This window comes from Heterodontus francisci, chromosome 26, assembly GCF_036365525.1.
Source record: "Heterodontus francisci isolate sHetFra1 chromosome 26, sHetFra1.hap1, whole genome shotgun sequence".
NCBI classification, from domain to species: Eukaryota; Metazoa; Chordata; class Chondrichthyes; order Heterodontiformes; family Heterodontidae; genus Heterodontus; species Heterodontus francisci.
The window spans coordinates 39,829,314-39,853,936 of NC_090396.1; the positions used below are offsets into that span (position 1 = coordinate 39,829,314).

The 24,623-nt window shown below is 42.9% G+C and overlaps 1 protein-coding gene across 1 annotated transcript in view; it reads left to right on the top strand.

Moving 5' to 3' along the window:
- Positions 1-24,623, top strand: part of ogfod3 (2-oxoglutarate and iron dependent oxygenase domain containing 3) — a 168,368-nt gene that overhangs the window by 87,034 nt on the left and 56,711 nt on the right. Inside the window, exons 4-6 of the mRNA XM_068058085.1 lie at positions 6,123-6,165; positions 21,939-22,003; positions 23,741-23,797. Coding sequence (XP_067914186.1) covers positions 6,123-6,165; positions 21,939-22,003; positions 23,741-23,797 — 165 coding nt within the window. The remainder of the gene's footprint in view (positions 1-6,122; positions 6,166-21,938; positions 22,004-23,740; positions 23,798-24,623) is intronic.

Genomic DNA, 24,623 nt, shown 5'->3' on the forward strand with positions numbered 1-24,623 from the left:
AGAGGAGACCACACCGTGAGCAGCGAATACAGTATACTACATTGAAAGAAGTACAAGTAAATCGCTGCTTCACCTGAAAGGAGTGTTTGGGGCCTGGGATAGTGAGGAGAGAGGAGGTAAATGGGCAGGTATTACACCTCCTGCGATTGCAAGGGAAGGTGCCCTGGGACGGGGACGAGGTGGTGGGGGTAATGGAGGAGTGGACCAGGGTGTCGCGGAGGGAACGATCCCTTCGGAATGCTGACAGGGGAAGGGAGTGGAAGATGCGACTAGTAGTGGCATCACGCTGGAGGTGGCGAAAATGGCGGAGGATGATCCTTTGGATATGGAGGCTGGTGGGATGAAAAGTGAGGACAAGGGGAACCCTGTCACGGTTCTGGGAGGGAGGGGAAGGGGTGAGGGTAGAGGTACGGGGAATGGGTCGGACACGGTTGAGGGCCCTGTCAACCACAGTGGGGGGAAATCCTCGGTTGAGGAAAAAGGAGATCATATCAGAAGCACCGTCATGGAAGGTAGCGTCATCAGAGCAGATGCGTCGGAGTCAGGTATATAGTTCTTCTACATCTGTTTTCGCCTTAAAGTCTGCCCATGTGGCTCATTATCCCCTGCTTAATGCCAGGGTTATTATCTATTCCCAAATCTCTTCCAATATGAGACATGAGAACATGGGGAGCAGTTGCTTTTACTTATCTTGCTTTTCACCTCTGCCTGGTTCAGGTCAGCAGTACAATGAAAGATGAGTGCACAATTGAAAAGTCTGGAAGTTTAAATGAGTAGCGTGATTGTAAAATAAAAGCAAAATGATCAGGCCCTCATAATGTTAACATTTGAATAAATGTATCTAATATCAACTATGTTCGACTTAATATTTTTTCACTGGGCCCTTGGAACAGGAGAACAAATTACAAGCAACATCAGTCGAGTGCATTGCTGCAGTAGTACTGGCTGCATTTTTGTACTGATTTAAATATTTTTGGACTTTATGGGTTTTCCTGTTAAAATTAATAAGCTGCAGGTCTCACTGCCACTGTCCTATGTTTCTAACTTTTATGTTGCATTGATTGAGGATGGTAGTACTTTCTTTCAAAAGTTTCACCAGAGCACAGTTTCTTAGTGCTGTAGAGGAGTTTGTCTATATTATGTATTAATTGAAAACAGGTTGGATTGTCTATATTAAAAACCTTAAATACTGGAAAAAAGGTATCTACAGTTATGAAATCTGATTTGAATTATGTTTGCTTAATTTATAGGATTTATAGTGCTGTATATTTGTTGTCGGGGTAGAATATCGGTTCTTCATCAAAAGACTGGAATTGAATCTCAGCCTTAAATAATATTTGTTTGCGGTTACCCTTCAGCATATTTGAGGAGGGAGGGATAAAGATTGGGTTTTAAGTAAAAAGTATATACAATACTTGCTGTTATAAGATTTGATTTTCCAGATCAAAGTATGGAAATGAGATTGAAAAATTAATTTTGAATTTTACAGTTTTAGGTGAAGAAGGCCCTTCAGACCAGTTGCTTCATTCCTATCCAGAATATTGTCAGCTTCCAATTGTTTCTTAAATGACAGCAGCTGTCCTGTCCTCAAACACCTTTCTTAGCGATAATTGATCTTTCTGAGTGAAGAAATACTCTTGAGCCTTGCCCTAAATATAACCTTTGCAGCTTTGAACCTTTGCCGTCTTGCATATCCAGAAGTATTAAGCTGGATTTAGTTCTTATATCCTGATCTGTGCTTCTTGAGGAAATTTTGGCTAATCTTTTCAAGATCATTTTGCTGCTTTCAAAGTGGGTTTTGATAAAATTTGTCATTTATGTTTTCTAAGCGTTCTGTGTGACACCAGATTCTGAAATAACATCAGGATATACAGCATCCTTATTCCTGAATTTGTAGTTTTTGGTTGCATTTAAGCATATTTTCTTCATAATTGGAGTACTGTATTTTCTTTTCAAAGCTCAAAAAGTTGACTATGTTTTTTTTTTGAAGCATTATAGTGATCAAGCTCTAACATTTGGCTTTTGGGATGTTCTTAAAATTGTGTCATAATATCAATGAAAGCTCCCATGTTATAGTTTCATAGTTGCTTCACATATTTCACAGTACATGAAGTATGACTTATGTCGCACCTCAAACAAACCAATTCAGTAAAGCATTTACTGGACTCCTTTTAGTTCATCCTCTCCAAATTGCTCTTTAGTTTGATCCAATATTAACTGTATTCAGCCATTGTAAAGATTAACTGCAGAGTATTTGCTTCATATTTTTAATAATCTAAATTTGTCTTTTTTAAATCTTATATGCATTCCAGTTTCTAGGCTGTAACAGCTCTGTACTGTATGTGACGATCTGATCTTGTATTTCCACTTAGATTGATAATGGACATAAGATTGTTTTCCTGTAATTGCTAACTGCCTGCATCTTGAGCAGCCAGCCTACTTTTTTTGACCCCTGATTGTTCTGTTCATGTTGCAGATTCTAAGACAGCATTTCTGCCACTGGCTGACTCCTGCTGCATAAATCACTGTAATTTGTGGAGTACGTGCCTGCACCAAGAGCTAAATTACTGTGCTTTATGAAGTGAGAGTCAACCAGAGGCAGAAATACAGTTTGAGGAGCCACCTATGAAAACAAAGCGAATGGGAGTTGGCAGATATGTAGTCTATAATAGGAGTGAAGGTGCAACGAATGAAAGGGATGTGAAATCCCAGCTGAGGGGATTTGTGGGGTTTTTAAAGGTTTGTTTTACATCCCTTTGACCTTATGTGGAGGTATTATAGGACGTCGTTTAGTTTAGTTTAGAGATACAGCACTGAAACAGGCCCTTCGGCCCACCAAGTCTGTGCCGACCATCAACCACCCATTTATACTAATCCTACACTAATCCCATATTCCTACCACATCCCCACCTGTCCCTATATTTCCCTACCACCTACCTATACTGGGGGCAATTGCTAATGGCCAATTAACCTATCAACCTGCAAGTCTTTGGCATGTGGGAGGAAACCGGAGCACCCGGAGGAAACCCACGCAGACACAGGGAGAACTTGCAAACTCCACACAGGCAGTACCCAGAATTGAATCCGGGTCGCTGGAGCTGTGAGGCTGCAGTGCTAACCACTGCGCCACTGTGCCGCCCCCTCTACCTCTACCTCCTTTACCTCTAATACAATTTTGAGGATGAAGAAACACAGAGAAGTCTTTATTTATCAAATCAATGATATAACAAAACTCTTTACAAGCAGTGTCTATGAAATTGGTACAGAATGTAACTTGCATGCAGAGGACTCATCATCAGGAAGTCACAAGCATGTCATCTTGACTGCTTACTCTGGTTACAGAAAGACTAGGTCAAAGTCCTTAAGGAATGTGTGTTGCATATTTTAAAGGGCAACTGCATATGACAAATGTGGGTACAATATGTCAGTGTTTTCTGTATGAATGCTGTTGATATATAAACAATTATCTTAGTTGTGCCTTTGGGTATGGTTACTTTCTCTAGGTCTCCTCATTTAAGCTGAATCATAGTACATTGCATGCCACCAGACCAACTAGGAAATACATTTTACAGTATTGAGTGATCGTGTTCACTTCCTCCTTTAATCACTCACTGCTGCACTTTTGTCGACAGTACTTCTATAATGCTATTGATGGAATATTGGGCATAGCTTCATGTCCTACTGTATTCCCATTGTAATTCCTTTTAGTATGTCATATGTGAGGCGATTGGGTTTCTGATTTCACTCAGCAAACTATACTGGTGAATGTGATCCCAAAACACTAATAATCATCCAGAAATTGGCAGTAATAAAATGGAATTGAACCTACTCAGTCACTTAGAAGCAGCGATCTTGGCCTTTATTCAGCATTGTTTTTCAATGTACATTGCTTTTTGAGTTGTTAGATTTTTGGGGCTGTCTCAGTTCTTTTGGAGACATTTATCAGCTTTTTCCAGTTTTAGAGGTGGGAAAAGAAATCTGCATTTTTCCTCTTATATTTGTAAATCAATGAATGGATTGACTTAAAATTGACGTAAGTAATGTTTTTTGTCTTATTAATAACGCACAGAACTTGATTTACAAAACCCTTGGCTGTTTCCTTGAGTAAAGTTAAAATCTTTAACATTATGTTTAAAATTAAGCACTTAAGAGGACATAGGCACTGCCCACTTGACAAGGACCTCGGCAATGGAAGTCCTGCCCTCGGACAGCTGACTTGAATGGAATATCCTAGTCGTTTATGCTCCTGTGAAATAAAAGTGCCCCCAGATAATTTTACAACCTTTTATAAAAGACTGCGGTAGAAATTTGTCTCGGCTGGTGGTGCTAAATGGGTGGTATTGTATCAGCTGCTTGGTATATGCAGCGTCTGATATTTAATTCCATTTCCCGAGATGAATTTCTCCTCTTTATATCTGTATCCATGATATGAATGTAGAGTTCCTCCTCATCATTTATTGGTCTGCGCTAACCACATGGTATAGAGAGTCACATGGTTAGCAGAGACCAATTAGTTCTGACAATCACATTCCAGAGAAAAAAATATAAAGTCTATTACAATTCCACATCAACTAAAAATGTAAGTAAGTTCAAGTAACTGAAACCAGATAAAAGTTGTTACTGCAAGTCATTAAAATATTAGCCAATTGCCCTTGGACATTCCTAGAACTCAATTTATGAACAGACTGAGCCAGAGATGTCAGCTGCCAAGATCTACTTAGTTCCAGTTACTTATAATTTTATTTTTGAGTCGCATTCTGAGAGATAAGCTAATCTAATGTAAAACATGGCAAATATCTGGAAGTGAAGACTAGACAGTTTTCTCATCTCAGGGTTCAAATGGCTTTTAAAAGCTGCTTCAGTTCTGTTGTTGTGATTTATGACATTATCTGGATTAATGATCTTTGGATAAGAATTGCTGCCTGGGTACAAACCCTACGGTCCTGAAATAGCACAGGGGAAAAGTCAATATTGTAAGTTTGACAGCGGGAACTCCCATCCGCGCCAGCCTGAAGCCATTGATCTGCATTCCAGATTATAGGAATGGGGTCACTTTTTGGCCAGAGCAAGCACATCTTGCCTGCAAAGCCATTTTGAAGCACCTCCACTAATACACCCTTGGAAAGCAGAATGGCTCACAGCTGCTTTATCTAAGATTTCCCTAATATTAAATTCCAGAAAACTTGATGAAGGATTATACTGGAACCAATCTTTACTCTGCGTTACATTTATTGTACAGAGTAAAAAGGATTACAAACATGTATCTCCTAACTCAAATCCTCCACTAATCTCAGTAAGTGTCTCCTTTAAGTGATCAAGTAAGAACCTAATTAACACCTTCCACCTGCATATAATTAAACAATTGATTCACAATTAACACCTAGTCTCTTTTGGACCGAAGGCAAATCTTCAGAGAAAATCCAACTCTTAGCAGTACCAGGTCCCTGCAGACTAATGATAAATAACCCCCTACAGGATTCATTCCCTTAGTCTAGTAAAGGTTTGGAGGTTCTCTCAAAGACCTCAGCGTGACTCAAGCTAACTGTCAACAAGCGTGGGTTGAATTGAGGTCTCCAGGGATGTAATGGGAAGCTTCCTGGAGAAGCTCAGGAACTCTCCCAGGCAAACCCCATTGAAGTTGTGAAGGATGGGCAGAAGATCCACCTATTGACTCCCCCATGCTGGAATTTAAAGGAGCAATGTCAGCAGGATGGAATGTCAGTATAACCAGTTTCCTCACCAAATTCCTAGCTCCCTGGCAAAAAGCTTAGTTTCCACCCTCTCTCACCCCAGGAATTTCAGGGCCTTTTTTTTCCTTGTGTTTTTATTGTTGTTTAGTAGGACTGTTTTTTGAGGGAATATTTTCAGTGTTTCTGCTACAAGTTGAATGAATTTACAAACGTGGTGGATTTGTATCTCTCGTGTATGTTTGTTTAAGAGATGTCAAAGAAACACGAGCCTTAACTGGTATAAAGTCTTGATACATATTTTGACTCAGTTGGCTATGATAGAGACTGCACAAAATGAACTGCAGTAAATCTGTCTAAAGAAATGTGTATCCAGCCAGCACTCTCATGGTTTAAGAGTATTTTTTGGACTCAAAACTTGCTTTTTATTCACAGTATAGCAAAGAAAGGGCTGTCCTTGGGAGGATCAAATGGTGGGGTAAGTGATTCAATTTTATTACTTTTCATACTTAAGTAGCCAATTAAAAATAATACTCCTGCTGTATGCTGAGGTTTTCTGTGATCTCTTTGGGGCATTTTTACTTGGATACAAAATTCAAGGTTGTTCTTCATTCCAGATTCTATATATATACACAGAAACACACACAGTCCACACCCCATAGGAATCTAGCCTGCTACCTGGAGGTCCGATGCATGGCATAAAATAAAATACACAGTGGCCCAGAATTTGCTGGAATAGGGCATCTGATGTCGTGCCCCATTAGTTAGACCATTTCCCTCACTCTTCAGCTTGATCAATTTACTACCTGCAGGAATAAGACTCCATAGTTCCAGTTGTTTCTTTTCTGGGCTGGTCAGTTTGAATGCATTGCAGGAACATAAATCGCCTCATTAAAAGGGTACTTACGGTTTTAACGACCAGCCCGAATTTTTTCAGTACATTTTATTGACAATGAATGCGCAGATGCAGCAATTTTCTTGAAACTTCTGGGAGGTTGAGGACATGTTGGCGCTTCTGCAAGTCTAACGGCACGGCAGGGCAAATCTTCTAACAACTCACAGGATATCACCTCCTCACCATAAATTGCTGAATGACTTACATATTAAAAGGGTGGGCACCTTAAACTCACCATTATTTTGCCAGCAAATTCTGGCCCAGTGTTATTTGCTCCACCTGTCAACATGTACCCTAATGTTCCAATTCTGTATGAAGGAAGGCATTCTGCCTGTGCTTCACTGCCATTCACTTCAAGTCTTATTCCTATATCAAGCAGATAGCGTATGTCTTCTTCCTGGGGTAGATAATTAAGTTTCCAAAGAAATTTAATTTTGCCTGCTTTTTACAGACATGTTTCAACAAAAAGGAAAATAATGGAAAACAAACATAAGAACATAAGAAATAGGAGCAGGAGTAGACCATGCGGCCCCTTGAGCCTGCTCCGTCATTCGATACGATCATGGCTGATCCTCTGCCTCAACTCCACTTTCCGGTCCACTCCCCGTATTCCTTGATTCCCTGAGAGACCAAAAATCAGTCTATCTCAGCCTTAAATATACTCAATGGATACCACAACCCTGTGGGGTCAAAAATTACAAATGTTCACAACCCTTTGACTGAACAAGTTTCTCCTCATCTCAGTCCTTATCCTGAGACTGTGACCCCGTCATCCCAGCTGGAGAAACAACCTCTCAGTGTCTACCCTATAAAGCCCCTTCAGAATCTTGTCTGTTTTAATGAGATCACCTCTCATTCTTCTAAACTCCAGAGAGTATAGGCCCAATTTGCTCAGCCTCTCATCATAGGATAAATGTCTCATCCCAGGAACCAATCTAATGAACCTTTGCTGTATCGCCTCCAATGCAATATGGAGACCAAACTGCACACGGTGGTCAAATGCTTTTGTTATTTGATTTCTAATCCACAATCGAATGGAGTTCATGGCTGCCAGAGACCCTTGAAAGATTTCAAGCATTGCAAAGATTTTAGTAATCCACTTGAGTAACATATGGGTGTGAAAAATGCATGAAAGTGTTGTTGTCAGATCATGTTGCTGAAAAGACCAATGCATGTCTCAGTATAAAAACAAAATACTGTGGATGCTGGAATTCTGAAATAAAAACAGAACATTTTGGAAATACACAGCAGATCTGGCAGCATCTGTGAGGAGAGAAACTGAGTCAACATTTCAGGTCTGTGACCTTTTATCAGAACTGTGTTCTCTGCATTTCTCTTTTCCACAGATGCTGCCAGATCTGCTGAGTATTTCTAGCATTTTCTGTTTTTATTACTGCTTGCCTGAGGTTCCCTTCATGTACCTGTAAAGACAGAGTACCCCATTTATATGGGTGTGAAATGAGATAAAATGCAGAAAAGTATGAGAAAAATGAGCACTTCAAGGCAATGACTGGCAGTTCTAATCTGAAGCTTTTTGGTGATGCGCCCTATTCGACATGAAGAATCCTGGGATCTTTTTGGCATTAGCAGCAGCTCGATATTTATTGATCCTAAGGATGACCTAAACAATAGTACCTGCTATTAGACCCAAGATAGCCTCACTTAGCACCAATCTCTGAGAATCAGCCCCAAGCATGTGCTGTCCAGCAGTGGTCTCAGACTGGTACTGTGTGACACTGTTGTCGCAATGGATGGCAAAGACCAGTTGGGATCTGGGCCTTGCTCTTTCTTGTTCTGCTCCACGTCTTCTAGTCTCTACTTCCAATGCTGACATTCACCACGATTCTTGAGGCGCATGTTCTTCTCAGTTCTCCATTCCACTCAATATTAACTTTTAGCTGACTTCCCACTGCTGTCCAATGCTTAAGTACTTCCTGGATGTGCGGACTGCATCCTTGTACTCTTCCATTGGCATTCACCATGACTATTGTGACATTCATCGCTGGGTGAATCTATTAGCATCCTGACCTTGGCAGAAACCTAGCTTATGGGCAGCACAGTGGTGCAGTGGTTAGCACCGCATCCTCACAGCTCCAGTGACTTGGGTTCAGTTCTGGGTACTGCCTGTGCTGAGTTTGCAAGTTCTCCCTGTGACCGCATGGGTTTCCGCCGGGTGCTCCGGTTTCCTCTCACAGCCAAAAACTTGCAGGTTGATAGGTAAATTGGCCATTGTAAATTGTCCCTAGTGTAGGTAGGTGGTAGGAGAATGGTGCGGATGTGGTAGAGAATATGGGGTTAATGTAGGATTAGTATAAATGGGTGGTTGTTGGTCGGCACAGACTTGGTGGGCCGAAGGGCCTGTTTCAGTGCCTTTACTGATGACTCTTTTATCCCCCTGCCTTTATTTTAAAGTCCTCCTCACCTCCTGTTCTCGGAGCAACTTCCTTGCTAGGATCACTTCCCTCTTTGCCATTTCGAGTAGAGGTTAAGCATTGCCAGTGATTTCAATCTGTTTCTAAATTCCCTTTGCCCTCTCTCTGACTTCTTTAGCATATAGTGGTCATTCAACCTCACTCTCCAAATTAGCTCCCCTACTTATATCCTCTATCTTTCATCTTGCCAACCCAAGCAGTTTTGTGGCAGATGAGCTCCAACCTGTGCCCTTTAAAGGACTGAAGATGGGGGCATATCAGAGGAATGACCAGGAGATCCATGAGAGAGTAAATGAGGACAAGGGCATCAAAGGTATAGGAGAGCGACTGGTTAAGTAAATCTATGGCTGCAGAAGTATCATGGTGAATAGAGTGCCAAAGTTGGGCGTTTGAAAGTGCAGTTGTAAGTGATTTGGGAGAGATTTTTTTCCCCCAGGGTTGGGAGCTGAAGGATGTGGGTTTGGAAGGGTGGAGGCTGTGAGTGCTGAGAGATGCAAGGACATGCTCAGAGATGGTCTTGTTAGTGATTGAGACCATGGCTGTAGAGAGGTCAAGGGAGAAGGCAGTGTTGGGACAGTGCCTATGAAAATGAAGTTTATATAGAGGGAGATGTTTTATGGTTATTTATTATGCAACATAAAGCAATTGCATCTTAATTTTATTTTGTCCTGTGAAGGTGCTGAAAATATTGTAGATGAGACTACATTACAGCTATTATGTACCAATGCACAATTGATGATGAGTTGGGCACAGGAATTTCTACTCGAACTGTTACCAATTTATCTCTGGTGCAAGGAAGAGTGAGAAGGGAAATTAGACAAGAACATGTAGGAAGTCCATTCAGTGCAGTTTTTATTTTGTCAGTGTTACTGATATCTCTGGCAATCTTGTTCAAATAAATATATTTACTAGCGCTGACCATGATGATGCAGATGTTACCGTGGGCTGGGTGCCATTTTCATTTTTTAAGTTTGGAATCCTGTGGCTGTCTTCCTATGAGAGCACATCTGGAGCATTGTGTCCACTTTTGCCTCCTCTAATTCAAAATAGATATTGGGGGGAATTTTAACATGGGCCAGCAGGTGAGAAAGGGTGCAGGAGGTTAAATTGGCAAAAATACTAAGCGTAGGTTCTGGGTTTTTCTGACATGGGGCAGCCCACTCCCAGGAGGCCGGTTGGCATGTTAAATATGTTAATGAGGCTGGGCGCCTCGGATTTAACCTGCTTTGCAGAATTAACTGTGGCCAGTTGGGCCCTCAGGAAACCCGGCAACTTCAGGGAGAAGGCAAGTGCCTTCACAGCACTTATTGGCCAGGAGAACACCCCCCCACCTTCCACACTTGGGATCAGACCTCAGCTTTGTCCTCGAGGATTGGACCTACCTGGTCCTGCAACTTCCTCTGGAGCGCTCCCTGCCTGACAGAAAGGCAAGCCTGTCAATCAGGCTGACCTCTAGGCGGGGAACCTGTCAGGGCCTCAAGTCACACACTGTGGAATTAAAACTCCACATCATGCAGGGACACCCTGACTTCTGGGTTTCCCATGTGCTACTGGACCTTCCTCCTCCGCCCCTCCACTCCCAATGCACTGGCAAGTTCAAAGTCCCCCAACTATATCATTGAAAAGGGTTCAGCTGAGGGCCACAAGAGTAATGCAAGAGATTAAAGGACTGAGCTGTGATCAATGATTGCACCCCTTCCTCTTTTCTAAGGAGAAGACCAAATGAAGCATGTGCACTGACATATCTGAAAGACCTACAGCAGGATTGAAAATGGGGATCTCTGTTCAAGAATCCTATATTAATGATGTTTTGGTAAATAGCCTGGGTGTGGATTTTGAGAATCACATACATTACATCACTAGTGCCAAAATAGCTGCTCCTGTTGTAGATTTTAGCAGCTTGTCTGGCAGTGAAGTAAATGGTTTCTTAAGTCCCCACGCACTACACCAGCACACAGCTCTCCAATCAGAGTGCCTCCTGCATTGAAACGTTATGAAATGGTATGCACTAACAGTACACTTGGTGAACGAGCCATTGAGTTTGTTTAATCAGACACTTAAGTTTGATTTTTTTTGCTATGATGCCAGTCTTTACCTGTAGCATCTATAAGTTTTTAAGGTATTGAAAGGCTTGATAAACTGAAAACAGATACAAATCTCTGCTGTGATATAAATTCAAGATAACTAATATTAAGACAAATTGACAATTCAGACTAACTGCCTGGAACAATCTATCAGAGAAGCTGGTTAAACAAGAGACTTAAAAACTTTCAAAAAAGAAAATGGACTAAATCCGTCATTTGAAATGATCAGTGCATATTAAATTTTATACATTAGATTGCGATGCCTTCAAGGAAAAGATAGGGACCAATTGGAGAGATGAGCAAGACGGAGTGATGGTCCTCTGCTGAAATAATTTACTACCTGTAGTCAGACACTTGCTTCCTAATGATATGGTGTAATTTCAGCAGCAGCATAAAATCACATCAGTAATCAATAGAAATCATAGAGATATGTTTATCTGGTAGTGGTTTTATACTGTGCACCACCTGCTGACCTGCTCCTGGGCTCCCCGCACCCTCCACCCCTATAGAAATTGAGGCCAAAGACTCAACGCAGTGTGAGCAAAACTACAGCTCACTCCATCTTAACTGTAAAGTGGATAAATCTAATTCCTCCTCTCCACTTTGTATTTTCTTGTCGGCCCTCAAGATTGACAATGAGAAATCAACATGAAATGAAAGTCATAATCTGTGTGACTTCAGTGACTTTTTAAAACTTTGTGCCAGAGAATTTTAACTCATTGCAAACGTGCAGCAATTTTAAATATCTGATTGAGTTCCAAAGCATGAACACCATTTTTATTCTTTCCTAATGTAGTCCTGGATAAATCATCTTTACAACAGAACAACCTGTGCCTTGAGCTTGAAACAAGTTATTTTCTGCGAAAAATGTTTGTCTTGGATTCTGGTATAAGAATGTCACAAGTAATCAGAGATTTCACTTATTTGATGGGATATTTCAATAAATCTGTACAGGCAGTTCAGATATAATTCAGATGTTAAAAGATGTGAATGCATCACAGGATTGAATTAATGGGCAGGATCTTGTTCTCATCCCGATGGTGGGTTTCATGGCAGGAGGTTGAGGGAGAGCGGAGAATCGGGACAGAATTGTCCGCCACAGAACCCAACACCAGGAATCTTGGTTCCAATTCTCGCGGGGGAGATAAGACGACGATGACCTTCCCGCCCCGAGGCCAAATAAGGGCCTCTTCCTGCCACCGCTGGGATCTTAACAGGTGCCCTCCCTGCGGGCTTGGTGGGGGGGGGGGGGGGGCGGGGGTTGGTCCTTCCTTTGTGGGCAATTTGTGCCCCATGGAGGGCCCTCACCACCCAGGACCTCCCTCCCGAGACCAAACAACCCCCCACCCCCCCCCCCTCACCAGGGCCTTCCAGACTTAGCTACCTCTTTTCTGAGGTTCCAGCATAGGGCCTGGGTCCGAGGCTTCTGCAGTGCCGACAGTGGCCACCGGGCCTGGTGATACTGCTGAGCTGCTGGCCCTGTGATTGGCTGGCAGTTCTTGAGGGCGGGATCCCTGTCTCTATTAAGTCTTTAAAGGGATGGGGATCCTGCCTCCTTAAACTTTGTCAGCAAAAGACTAGAGGATCGCTCTGGTGGGCTGAAAAAATGCAGATTTCGGTCTGGCGCCAGGAGCCCCACCTCCTACACAAAATCCAGCCCAATCTGTAATTGTTCTGTAACGTTTAATTTTTATATCTTGGATATAAATATTTAATTATTTGTCTTGGGTGCTTTTCAGTGATGGGAGTAGGGGTTATTTACAAATGCTAGTAAATTTTAGTATAACAAATAAAAGGGCCACTGTTGCAATCTTGGAGATTGTTGTCAAGCTCAGATCCTTGAAGATCTTGCTCATAAAACTCCACTCAAGTAGCATGGGTCTGGCTGTCAGAGATAAAAAGCTGTTGCACTGTGGACATTTTTCTGCATTATCCAGCTTTTTGATCTTAATTTTCTTTAAGAGAACAGAAAATTTTCAGTGCTGCCCCAGACATGACCAGTGAACAAATAAAATTGCAGTCATTCACGACTCTGTACAATTTATAGTCTGACTTTATAACTCAATCTGTCCTGTTTTCCTGATGGTGCCTGGAAAACAGAAAATACTTCTTTCTTTCACTGATGTAACATATTTTGCAATTCATCAATTAACCCTTTGTCCTCCCTTATTTTCCAACGAAAAAGTCAAATCACTTCAAGTTTTCTTTGTCATTCCTTTTTTATTACATTTTATGGGTTATTTTCACTAAATTGAGTTTTGTTATGTGCTTACAGCATACAGTCTTCCTTAATGTGATTTGATGATATGCCATTGAAATTGTTAAAGATTAATAGTATAATTAAACATTTCATTATGAGCAAATATGCTTGTTTCATATTCCTCAGTTCAACCCTTTTTGTTTTCTAACACCTGCAATCATGCTAACTTAGAAATTATTGTACATATCCTCCTCTTTCCATTTCCTTTCCTAATCCTTAGGGCTGGATTTTACCTTGACAGCGGGGGTACTGGCGATGGGCTGGAAGGCGAGAGGGCGACCCCTCCTTAGCCCTGTTTTGGACCCCACCCCGGCTGAATTCAACGGTGTGCAGCCAATTAACTGCCTGCTGTCAGGGTCCCCATCCTTAAGGATAGGTAAGTGGGGTGGCCTTGCTGGGGCCAGTTCGGCTGGCCCCAATGGGGGAAGAGGAATTGGGGGGTGGTGGTCATTGAGAGCAGGGGAGGGGAAGCCTTTGCTGCTGGTTCCCTCCCTGGGCCACAGATTGCCCACGAAGGGGGGCCTTCTCCCTCAGTCCACAGGGAGGCATCCCTACATGGTGGGGCTCCCACCAACCTGCTAGTGGCGGTAGGAAGAGGCCCTTAAGTACCAATAATTGGCCACGAAAGGGCTCCAATTGGCTTCTGGATGGGAAGACTGTCTTTGGCTTTCCCTCTCCCTGACAAAATCGAATTGCTTCAGGAAGGTGATGGGCACTTGATCCCCTGCCTTCCCTCGCTATTTTATGGACCCCGCCTTGAAGCCTGTCCCTAGAGGGCTGATAAAATTCATTCCATAGTATTTCTTCTGGAGATGGTGGTCCAGTGCCAAGATGTCTTCACAGATTCAGTTATTGGTGTTCTCATTCAGTCCACCCTGATTCTCCCGACTGCTCGCTTCCTGTCTCACCATCTCTTCCCCACCTCCAAAAACACCGCTTGCTGCCCGCTACCCACCGCCTCTTTGGGCGGCGAGGTTGGGAGCGAGTGGCAGGAGGGAATGGCGAGCAGACGGGAGTGGCTGGATGGATCAGCGAGTGGGTGGGCGGGGGTGGGTGCAGGGAAGAGAAGCGGCGATTGCAAGAGGGAGCGGGAAACTGAATGCGGCGATTGAGGCAGCAATTGTGGGAGGGAGGGGGAAGAGAAGCTGTGATCGCGGGTGGAAGCGGAGCACTGTTGAGGGGGGATATGGAGGCAGCGATCATGGCCATTGAGGGGTGAGGGGGTTTGGGTTCAATTAATTTTTTGTGTCAAATTGAGCAGTATCATTTTTATTACTGGCAGCTGCCTGAGGGGTCACAGACAGTGATATTTCAGTCGATGAGGCTGCATTTGCGCATGTGTCAGTACTGCGCCACCTAGTGTTTGCATTGTCAGCAAATGCAGCCTTGTTAAAATGAGTTAACCACTGTTGTCATTCCTGTTCCTTGTAAGGGCTGCTCCTGTGGCTTATAATAAATGTTTGATTGTGTCTCAAGGAAGACATCAGCTTAGTGAATGCTGTCTTACTGCCTTTTATTGCCTTTCTGATAGCTGTTCCACAGGTGTGTGTGTGACATCTTATCACCTAAATTTTACCTGTTGTATCACAGCACCACATACAATAAGGTTTCTTCTGAAACGTGGAGAATCATTGTGCATGCCCAGGCACATACATGCTGTGTTTTGCTTGAGCAATTTGGCTGTATGTTTCTGAATTGTTACCAAGTGAAACCAAGGCCACCCTTTACACATCTGCCCAGCAAACCATCTGTTGACCTGTAAAGTCGTGCCTTTACAGGTAGGTTTGTATAGATGATAGCATCACTACGTGGAATGATCTGGCCTTATTACAATATTTTGTGTTGGCTTCCTGAGTTACTCTGGGACCAATACAACATTAATTTTACAAGGAGACCACCGCTTTTTTGTGTGTTTTGGTGGTGGTGATGAATTTGGACTTTGGATTCAGTGGTTTTGTTGTAGGAGTTTTCTGGCTTTTTTTGGCCTTTCTTTAAAGCTTAGTATCTTTCTTACCTTTGGAGCAATGCATGAAGGATTTTCAAACTACATGTTGTAGAGCTTTTACAGTGAAATGTTCTGGAAATAGTTGCCATTTTGTTTGATAAATGTGCCTCAAACTTTCTAATTTGTGAACTATAGGCACTTGTCTCTCAAGTAAATGACTATGGTCATTATACAAGACCTCTGTAAACCCAATTTCATCCATTTGTTAAACTGTGCTTTGTAAAATATTCTGGTGTATTTGGTGAAATAATATTTGATTTAATTGTTTTGTTGTTTGATTATTGGTTAACTAAAACTTGTTATTCAGCAGTTGAAAACAAATAATTAGCATTGAACATTTTGACACATTGGAAATGTTGCTGGATTCAGACAATACTCTAAATTACGAAAATGACTTAAGTGAACAGATCTGCTGTTTAGCTTCATAATATTCATTATAAGGTATTCAAGAGAAATAATTTCTGCAAAGGTCATTTTTTAACATGACAGGAAAGTAATAATTGATGCATCTACTGCCATTGTAAATATCGGTAAGATTAATTTGCTGCAAGCTTACCATTAACTATTTTGATAAATGAAGATCTCAGATCTCACCTCCCAAAAGCTACCAGAGATCAGTCATTCTGAAAGAGAAATAGCGACCAGTTTTCTTTATTGTCCTGAGAAACCCCTTATGGACACAGTTTGCAGCTGACAAAGTTTGAAAAATGTTGACATACTGTTGCGACATGCCTCTGGTAAAATGTCAAGCATCACATCCCACAAAATGGGCTGAATTTAATGAGGCCACCGGCATCAGGGGTCGTGGCGGGGGGGCCCTGAAAATTCTTCCGGGAGAGGACTACCACGATCCCCGATGCCGAGAAGGCCCCGCCACATTTTACCAGCGGCAGTGAGGCCTTCATTTCAGTATTAAAATTAAAAGCTAAAAAGATGCAGATTAACTTAACTTTCCCCGGTGGCTGTCCCACGCCGATATTACGGCCACCGGTCGGAACACCTGTGCCTTCGGAGTTCCGAGGCGTGACGCTGATGGGGAGGGGTGAGAAGTGAAATTATCAGGGTGGGGGCAATGGGAAAAACACTTTTTATTGGCCGTGGGGATGGTGGGAAGGGATTGAAGGGCAAATGTTATCAGTTTGGGGGGGGGGATAGTTTGGGTTGGGAATAATGTTTATTTTCGTCATATAGGCCCCAAAAAAAAACATTGGGCCGGGGGGGCGGGGGTGTTGGCTGGGAAAGAGCTAAGAGCTTCCAGCTTTTATTTATTTTTTTATTAAAATGCATAGTAATATAACTTTACAAATTCAAATCTTCTCTAAGGGCTTGAAGCTGCTTACAAATGGCACCGGCGCCTGCGAGGTGGCGCTGGTCGCCATTGCCGGAAATGGAGCGGCTGCCCCCTCTACGTCATCGGGATCAGGAGCGGCCGCTCTGCCCCCTCCATTTAAATGAGCCCCTGCATGAAATCCGTGTGAACAGACTGCCAAGATCAGAGTGTGCCGCCACGATTTGCAACATGCTCATAATGTTCAACCCAATGTCTCAGCATCTCAAGCAAAGTAAACAAGACTGCTTACTCCAATGAGCAACCAGTTTTACTGTGCAACTTGAAACTCACCAGGAGGCCGCCTTTTAATTATTTTTCATAGTCGACCTTTCAAAATAATTGCACTCAATTCATTGCTTAACTGCTACCCTGCTGAATAAGTTGAAATCTCCAGAAGTAAAGCAGCAAATATGAAATAAAGGCTGGAAGTTACACAGAAGGCGGATCAACACCTGAAAGAGAAGGATGAAAATCAGACAGGTTCTACAATGAGCAGACGATTGGTTTTCTTTCCTCCTCCCCGTAGGTATTGACTCATGCCACTTGCGTCAGTCGACCTTCATACTCTGGGCCATTCAACAGCCGCAACAACCACATTTGTATGGCACTATTAATGTAGACAAATGTCTCAAGGAGTTTCACAGAAATGTCATCTGACAAAAAAATCAATGGCAAGTGTAGCAATGCAGGAGCAAATTCTACACCAACAGTGGGCCACAAATAGCCACGAGATGAATGGTTCATCACCAGTTCTGATGAAAGGTCACAGACCTGAAAAGTTAACTCTGCTTCTCGCTCCACAGATGCTGCCTGACCTGCTAAATATTTCTGGCATTTTCTCTTTTTATTTATGACTAAAAGTAATATTTAGGATGTCATGAAGACCGCACCTGCGAAGAATGAGGCATATTAATTTCATCATAGGAAAATTAATTTTAAACTGTTGCTGGATGAAAAAGATGACTTGTTTAAAGAAATCACAGCAGTGGTTGGAAACATTGGCATGCTAAGAGACAGTTGCCTGGAGAGACAATGGAACTGCTCCCTGATCCAATTAACCCAAATGGATTTTGATCACCAGACAGTGAATGGATAACAAGCCAGCATTCCATTTCCCCTGACTGTGGGTGTCTGCTAAGGTGATAGGAATCCACAAAAGCTCAGGAGAGTTCCTAAAAACTCATCACATGACTAACCAGCTGGCCCAGGGTTTTTGAATTGTGTTCACAGAACAGTTTGAAGACAGAGACTGCAATTCGAAGACAAAAGAGAAGGAAGGTCTCTTCCTGGCTCTCTCTTTCTCACAAATATCCAGATCCACTGAAGCCACTTAAATCTCAAAAGAGAAGACTCCTACATTGAAACAAGTTTGAAAGCGTGCACTGGGCCCTTAGGGATTGTCCCTAGTTTGCCTGTGGACGGGGTTGACCTGCTGCTAGGTAATGATCTGGTGGGGGTGAAGGTGGTAGCTTCCCCAGTAGTGAAAGAGAGACTGCAGGAAGTCAGAGAGACAGGGCAGTGGCAGGAGACGGTCGCCTGCAGTTCCCCTGCTTATGTAGTGAATTGGGCCATGATCAAACCAGCTCCCCCCAGAGAAGGTTAAATTGGCACTGCAGGGTGATGACCATAAGGTCTGTCTGTTTGAGACTTTCTTCGGAAAGTTAGAAGACCCAGGAAATGAATTAAATGAATCTTCCCTTGCCAAGGCTCAGCAAGCTGACCCAGTATTGAGAGAATTAGCACAGGCTCCCCAGTCTGAAATTGAAGCAGAGGGAGTCACTGATTGCTATTATTTAAAGAATGAGGTACTGATGAGGAAGTGGAGTTCTCCTCGCAGAGCTGCGAGCAAGGAGTGGACAGTGGTTCACCAGTTAGTGGTGCCGCAGAGGTACTGGAGAGAAATATTAAGACTGGCCCATGAGATTACAGTGGCTATACATGTCGGTCTACGAAAAACCAAAGCCCGCATTAGACAGCAGTTTGACTGGCCAAAACTCCACAAAGATGTAATGGAGTACTGTAGGAGTTGCCACTTGTGCCAGGTTGAGGGGAAACCCCACCCTACAGTGAAATCTGCACCCCCAAGCCCTGTATCGGTGTTTGGAGGACCCTCCAGCAGAGGGCTGGTGAACTGTAAGGGACCCCTGCTGAGAACAATAAGGACAGGCAGGCACAAGACTGGCAAAAGGTTAGAGAGGAAAGGGGAAAAAGGGACAAAGAGGGCAGGTTAAAGGATGTCCGAGAGGAATCCCAAATGGAAACCCCTACTGTCCAGTCAGCCAACCCTGAAATGTTTGAAAAACATTTTCCTATGTAAATGCAGACACCAGAAGCACCCTACCAGAGTTGCTAACAGCATTTACAGAAATCCGCAGAGACAAAGAAAGTCTTCAAGAGGGAAGATAAACTGTGAGGGTGATGCCTCACCTAACTGAAGTGCCGCAGGGGAGTGCAGTAGAATATGGACAAATACCTGCAAGCAGGTGTGCCCCAGAGGACAAAGGGAAGATTAGCAAAGAATTATCCCCCACAGTCAGGAGAAAAGGGAACCAACCAACCCCAAAGGTGAAAAGCCCTTGCATGACTCATCAAAGCACTGAAAGAGAGTTCAGAATGGATCCACCCACTACTGACTCTCCTGAACAGAATTCCAATTTAGGGCTAATTAAATCTACCCCTCCCCCTGCAGACCTCAACAGGAACAAAGACACCTTAGGCGGTCATGGAAATGTGCATACTGAAAAACTTCCCCAAAAATCACATGTTATTGGGATGCCAAAAAGGGCAGTTTAAAGCAGCACTGCTACCAAGAAAAGACAGGCTGTAACAACTGTTAGGATTTCTGAATGAATGAAAGAGAGATGCATGTGCGTTTTCCTGTACTTACTCTTCTCTCTATTCTCTTTTAATGAAATGCTCTTCCAGAAATTGCATTTCCTTCCTCTGTATGTGGAGGTGCCATGAAGACCCCAACTGCTAAGAATGAGGCATATTAATTTCATCATAGGAAAATTAATTTTATACTGTTGCTGGACTAAAAAGATCATTTGTTTAAAGAAATCACAGCGCTGGCTGGAAACATCTGCATGCTAAGAGACAGCCATCTGGAGAAACAATGGTACTGCTCCCTGATCCAATTAACCCAAATGGATTTTGATCACCAGACATTGAATGGATAACAAGCCAGCATTCCATTTCCCCCCACTGTGGATGTCTGCTAAGGTGACAGGAATCCACAAAAATGCAGGAAAGTTTGTTAAAAAAAAACCAATTAGTCACATGACTAACCTGCTGGCCCAGGATTTTTGAATTGTGTTTACAGAACAGTTTAAAGACTCTACATCGAACTCAAAAGACAGTAAATGAACCCCAGCTATTGCTTCAAACTTTTCCCCTTTATTCTTTCTCCTTTTCTGTCTCTATCTGCGTGTGTGTTTATCGCGTATGCACGCTAGCGTGGTCTTATCGCGTATTCACAGTGGTTTTAACCGAATTAGTGTTTTAAGGTTAATAAACATACACCTTGCTTGTTTAAATCTAAGAAAACCTGTCTGCTTGATTTCTTTGCCTTACATTCAGAGAGCAGTGAACAAGGATTCGCTGAGGGGGAACTAAAAACAGTGTTTTAAAAATTAAACCCTGTTATAGTCAAACCAGGCAAAAGCTGAGAGGGAACCCCTAGACCCCTTTCTCACTTGGTCGTAACAAGGGTAAAAGAAAAGTAATGTGCATTTTGCTTTTAACAGCAGAAAAGATCAGAAGTTTTATTTCAACTGATGAAGTCCATAATGGTAAAATTAGATTTAAAGTGGAAGAGATTTGTGATGTATTATCAGGATCTAGGAGAGAAGCATGTTTTATATGGCATCCCAAGTGTCCTGTTTTACTGGTGGATTTCTTTGTTTATCTAACCTCTAGTCTTCAAACTTAACAGCAAAGTTCCAGAAGGTTCTGCTGCAGAATTCTGGAACTTTTCTGTCAGTACCCGATAGTCTTTTTGTTTGATTTGCAACTGAACTTGCTAACACTGGAGCCTTTTCGCTCCATTCGTACATGGAGTTAAGAATGATAAAGGAGACGAAGGCATTATTTTGCATTTGAAGCATAGATGGCCACTTTGAAACCTTTGTCCTGTGGAGTTACACACATTCTGATCTACCTTGAGTGACTTCTGGATACAAGCTGGTCTCTCAGTTCCTTATAGTGGTCTGATGGCTATTTCTAACTTTTACCAGTGGAAGATAACTTGAGAAACTTTAGATAAACTAGAAATAAAAGCAGGAAATGCTGAAAACACTCAGCAGGTTGGGCAGTGTCTGTGGAGCAAACCGGTGGGAATCCTTCACCAACCAGAAAGACTATTTTCTGTGTTCCCTCCTGACCTGCTGAGTACTTACAGCATGTTTTGTCCACATTTCAGATTTCCAGTATCTGCAGTTTTTTTTGTATATTAATTAAAACACTTAATTCTGACATGAAGCCTTAATTTTATTTAAAGAAAGATTTGCATTTATATAATGCTTTTCACAATCAGCGGACATCTCAAAGTGCTTTACAGCTGATGAAAAGCTTTTGAAGTATAGTCACTGTTGAAATTTAGGAAACACAACAGCCAATTTGCGCACAGCAAGCTCCCACAAACAACAATGTGATAATGGGGTTGATCAGATGATATGTTTTTGTAATGTTGAGGGATAAGCTATTGGCCAGGACACTGGGGATAACTCCCCTGCTCTTCTTCAAATTAGTGTCATGGGATCTTGGATAGCCACCTGAAAGGGCAGATGGAGCCTTGGTTTAACATCTCATCCAAAAGACAGCACCTCCGACAGTGCAGCACGTCCTCGTACTGCACTGGAGTGTCAATCTTGATTGTTGTGCTCAGGACCCAGAATCTTGTGACTCAGAGGTGAGAGTTTTACCAACTGAGCCACAACAGACACAAGAAGTAGCATAAACTCCAGTTCTGTAATCATCTAGAAGAATTAAAGGACTGATAATTTCTTATTTTATCCATGTTTGGAAATTAGGAATGATCTATTTGTATATTTGTGTTAAATATTTCACATTATTTAAAATATTCAGGTTATGTGTGAAAAAAGTATCAATCAGATCTTCATAGACTAGAAAATATTTTTCAGTAAATATCCTGTGTCAGTAAATGATTCAAAGTTTAATGGGAGGGGGCAGGTATTGTACTGCCTGTTGTAATCCTTCTCCTGTTGTAATATCTCTCTATTTCCAGGCCTCCATTCTTGATTTGCACTCTGGAGCACTGTCAATGGGGAAACAGTTTGTTAATATCTACAGGTAAGATCTGTGCTTTACATTTATTCCAATTCTTCACGTGTGCCCCTCAATAGTGAGCGTTAGCAAGCTATTTGAAGCTCATCCAAATCAAGTTGTCACCAAACATCTACCCACATGCATTTGCAGCAGGTCTCATTGGATAGTGATCAGGACTGGAAATCCCAGCTTTTTATTTTCCCTCTCGACCTTAGGAATACAGATTATAGATAAAGAGCAGAATTTTGTTATGCCCTTGGAGGTGGGCATGGAGGCAATGGGGGAAAACAAAATGGCATGGGTGCCACTTAAAGGCCTATTCCTGCCTCCACTTCAATTTTGCTGAAGGCGGAGGGGCCCATTGCCACAGGGAGATGCTCGTTGGGTTGGGGGTGGGGCCCCTCCTTTTGGGGCGATGCAGGATCCCCGGAGGGCCCCCCTGGTGGCGATTGCTGCCCCCCAGAGATAACATCCCCACCCTGTTGCCACGACCCCAACCCCACTCACCAGGCCATATTTTGTGCTGATCCCGACAGTGGGTTTTGTATCAGGGGGTGCCGGAGAATCGGGGCAGAATCACCCGCCACGGAACCCGACGTCAGGAATCCCGGTTGCGATTCTCCCGAGGGCGGGATAGGCCGACAACAGCCTTCTTGCCTCGAGGCCAAATAAAGGCCTCTTCCCGCTACTGTTGGATCTTACCAGTGGCGGGGAGGACGCCTTGGAAAACGAGGTGACCTCCCTGTGGGCTTGAGATGGGGGGCGGGGGGCTCCCTCCTTCATGGGCAATTTGTGGCCTATGGATGACCCCCCACTGGGAACAACTGAACCCCTGGGACCCCCTCCTCCTGGATTGAACGCCCGCTGCCCTCACCTACCTCTTGTCCGGAGTTCCAGCGTTGGGCCTGAGTCCGAGGCCTCTGCAGTACCGGCAGTGGCCACTGCTCCCAGTGGTACTGCCAATACTGCTGAGCTGCCAGCCTGTGATTAGGCGGGATCTCCGTCCCTATTAATTGTTTAAAGGGATAGGATCCCGCCTCCTTAAACTTTGACCCCAAAAGACTGGCGATCGCCCCAGGGGTCAGAAAAAATGCAGAGGCGGGGTTCCCCCTCACTTTTTGGCTTCGCGCCAGGAGCCCATCTTCTGCACAATGCCAACCACATTTCTTGAGGTCTCCAGACATCTTTGTACTGCTCCCAGTGGCACTGCCGGTACTACAAAACAACCGGCCTTCCGATTGGTCTGCAGCTGGAGGTGGGAGCTTACCCTTTAAAGGGATGGTGTCCCCCATGGTGGGAATGTCTTCAGGGGTTTGACAGAGGGCCAAGGCGGGGTCTCCCCCTGCCTTCCGGCCTGCTGCCAGGACCCAACCGTTGCCAGAATAAAATGCTGCCCAAAGTGATCTTGTCTATTTTTATGTTAAAGGAACATATTGACATGTCCATAGGCAGCCCTAAAATCAAATCACACTCAAGCAAAATTAATAAGCCACAAACAGGCTTCACTCCCAAATGAAGCTTTGGTTTGCTTTAAGAAAGTGAGTTCTATATGCAGTTCAATAGGGTGATTAGCAGCAGCTTTGATCAATGACTTGGGGGAGTGGTGAATATTGGTTACTATGAGGCCTGTTAAACTACCAAAGTGGCATCCAAGATGCACATGCTCACTTCTAACGGAAAAGAGCAGATGGATTGGGACAGCATCAAATGCAGATTAAACCAAGTACATTGCCTACTGTTAACTTAAAATTATATTTACAGGTACTTTGGGGAGCAAATAAATGATATATTTGATGAAGAAGACTTCACACTCTACAGGTAAGATAATGTTACTAAAGTATTCTGATAACTTATGTAAGTAGTCAAAATAACTATGTATATGGATGCCCATTAATAAACGTCTGTCTGTCTCTCTCTCCCTCTCTCTTTTCCTCCTCCCAGTAATCTCTTGAGCTCTTTGTGACTGCGCATGTTGGTCACTTTGCTTATATTTGTGAGTCTGTTGGTTTTTATCATTATGTCTCGCAAGGGCCTAAGCAAGGTTATGAGCCTATTGCATCTGCAGCAGAAGATATAGGCAATATCTGTGGTGGCACTAACTTTAGATTTTCAATAGCTGTTAGAGCCATTCCTGATCCATTCATTCTCAACCTTATTGATTTTTCCCTTCTTCCAAATCTTAGAACCAGAAAAATTGAATGGCTTTAGATGTTGATGCATCAATGCTGTCAGATGGCATGAGACACACTGAGGTGGTTGGTTAGCAATCTTCTCTCTATTCTAGCCCTCATCTCTTTTCATCATAACATTTATTTTGGGCTGTGTTTTATTGATGCTACTCTGTGGTCAGTGTTACTCTACATTTTGCTTTCGTGTTCCTCCAAGCTCCAAATGCAACATCCGTCAAATAGTTGCTCCTTTCTGCATCATTATGGTGTTGAAATCAATACTATTGCACAGGCTCCTACTCCAACGTATTCACTGCTAAAAACTGAAAACTGGAATTCTTTACTTCCCACAGTAAGATTAGAGAACACAAGTCTGACACCACCTAATCACTACTTGATGTCTCTACTTTTCTCCCACTCTTTTCAACTTTTGTGTTCTGCTGAATTGACCTTTTATCTAAATAATTATTTTTAAA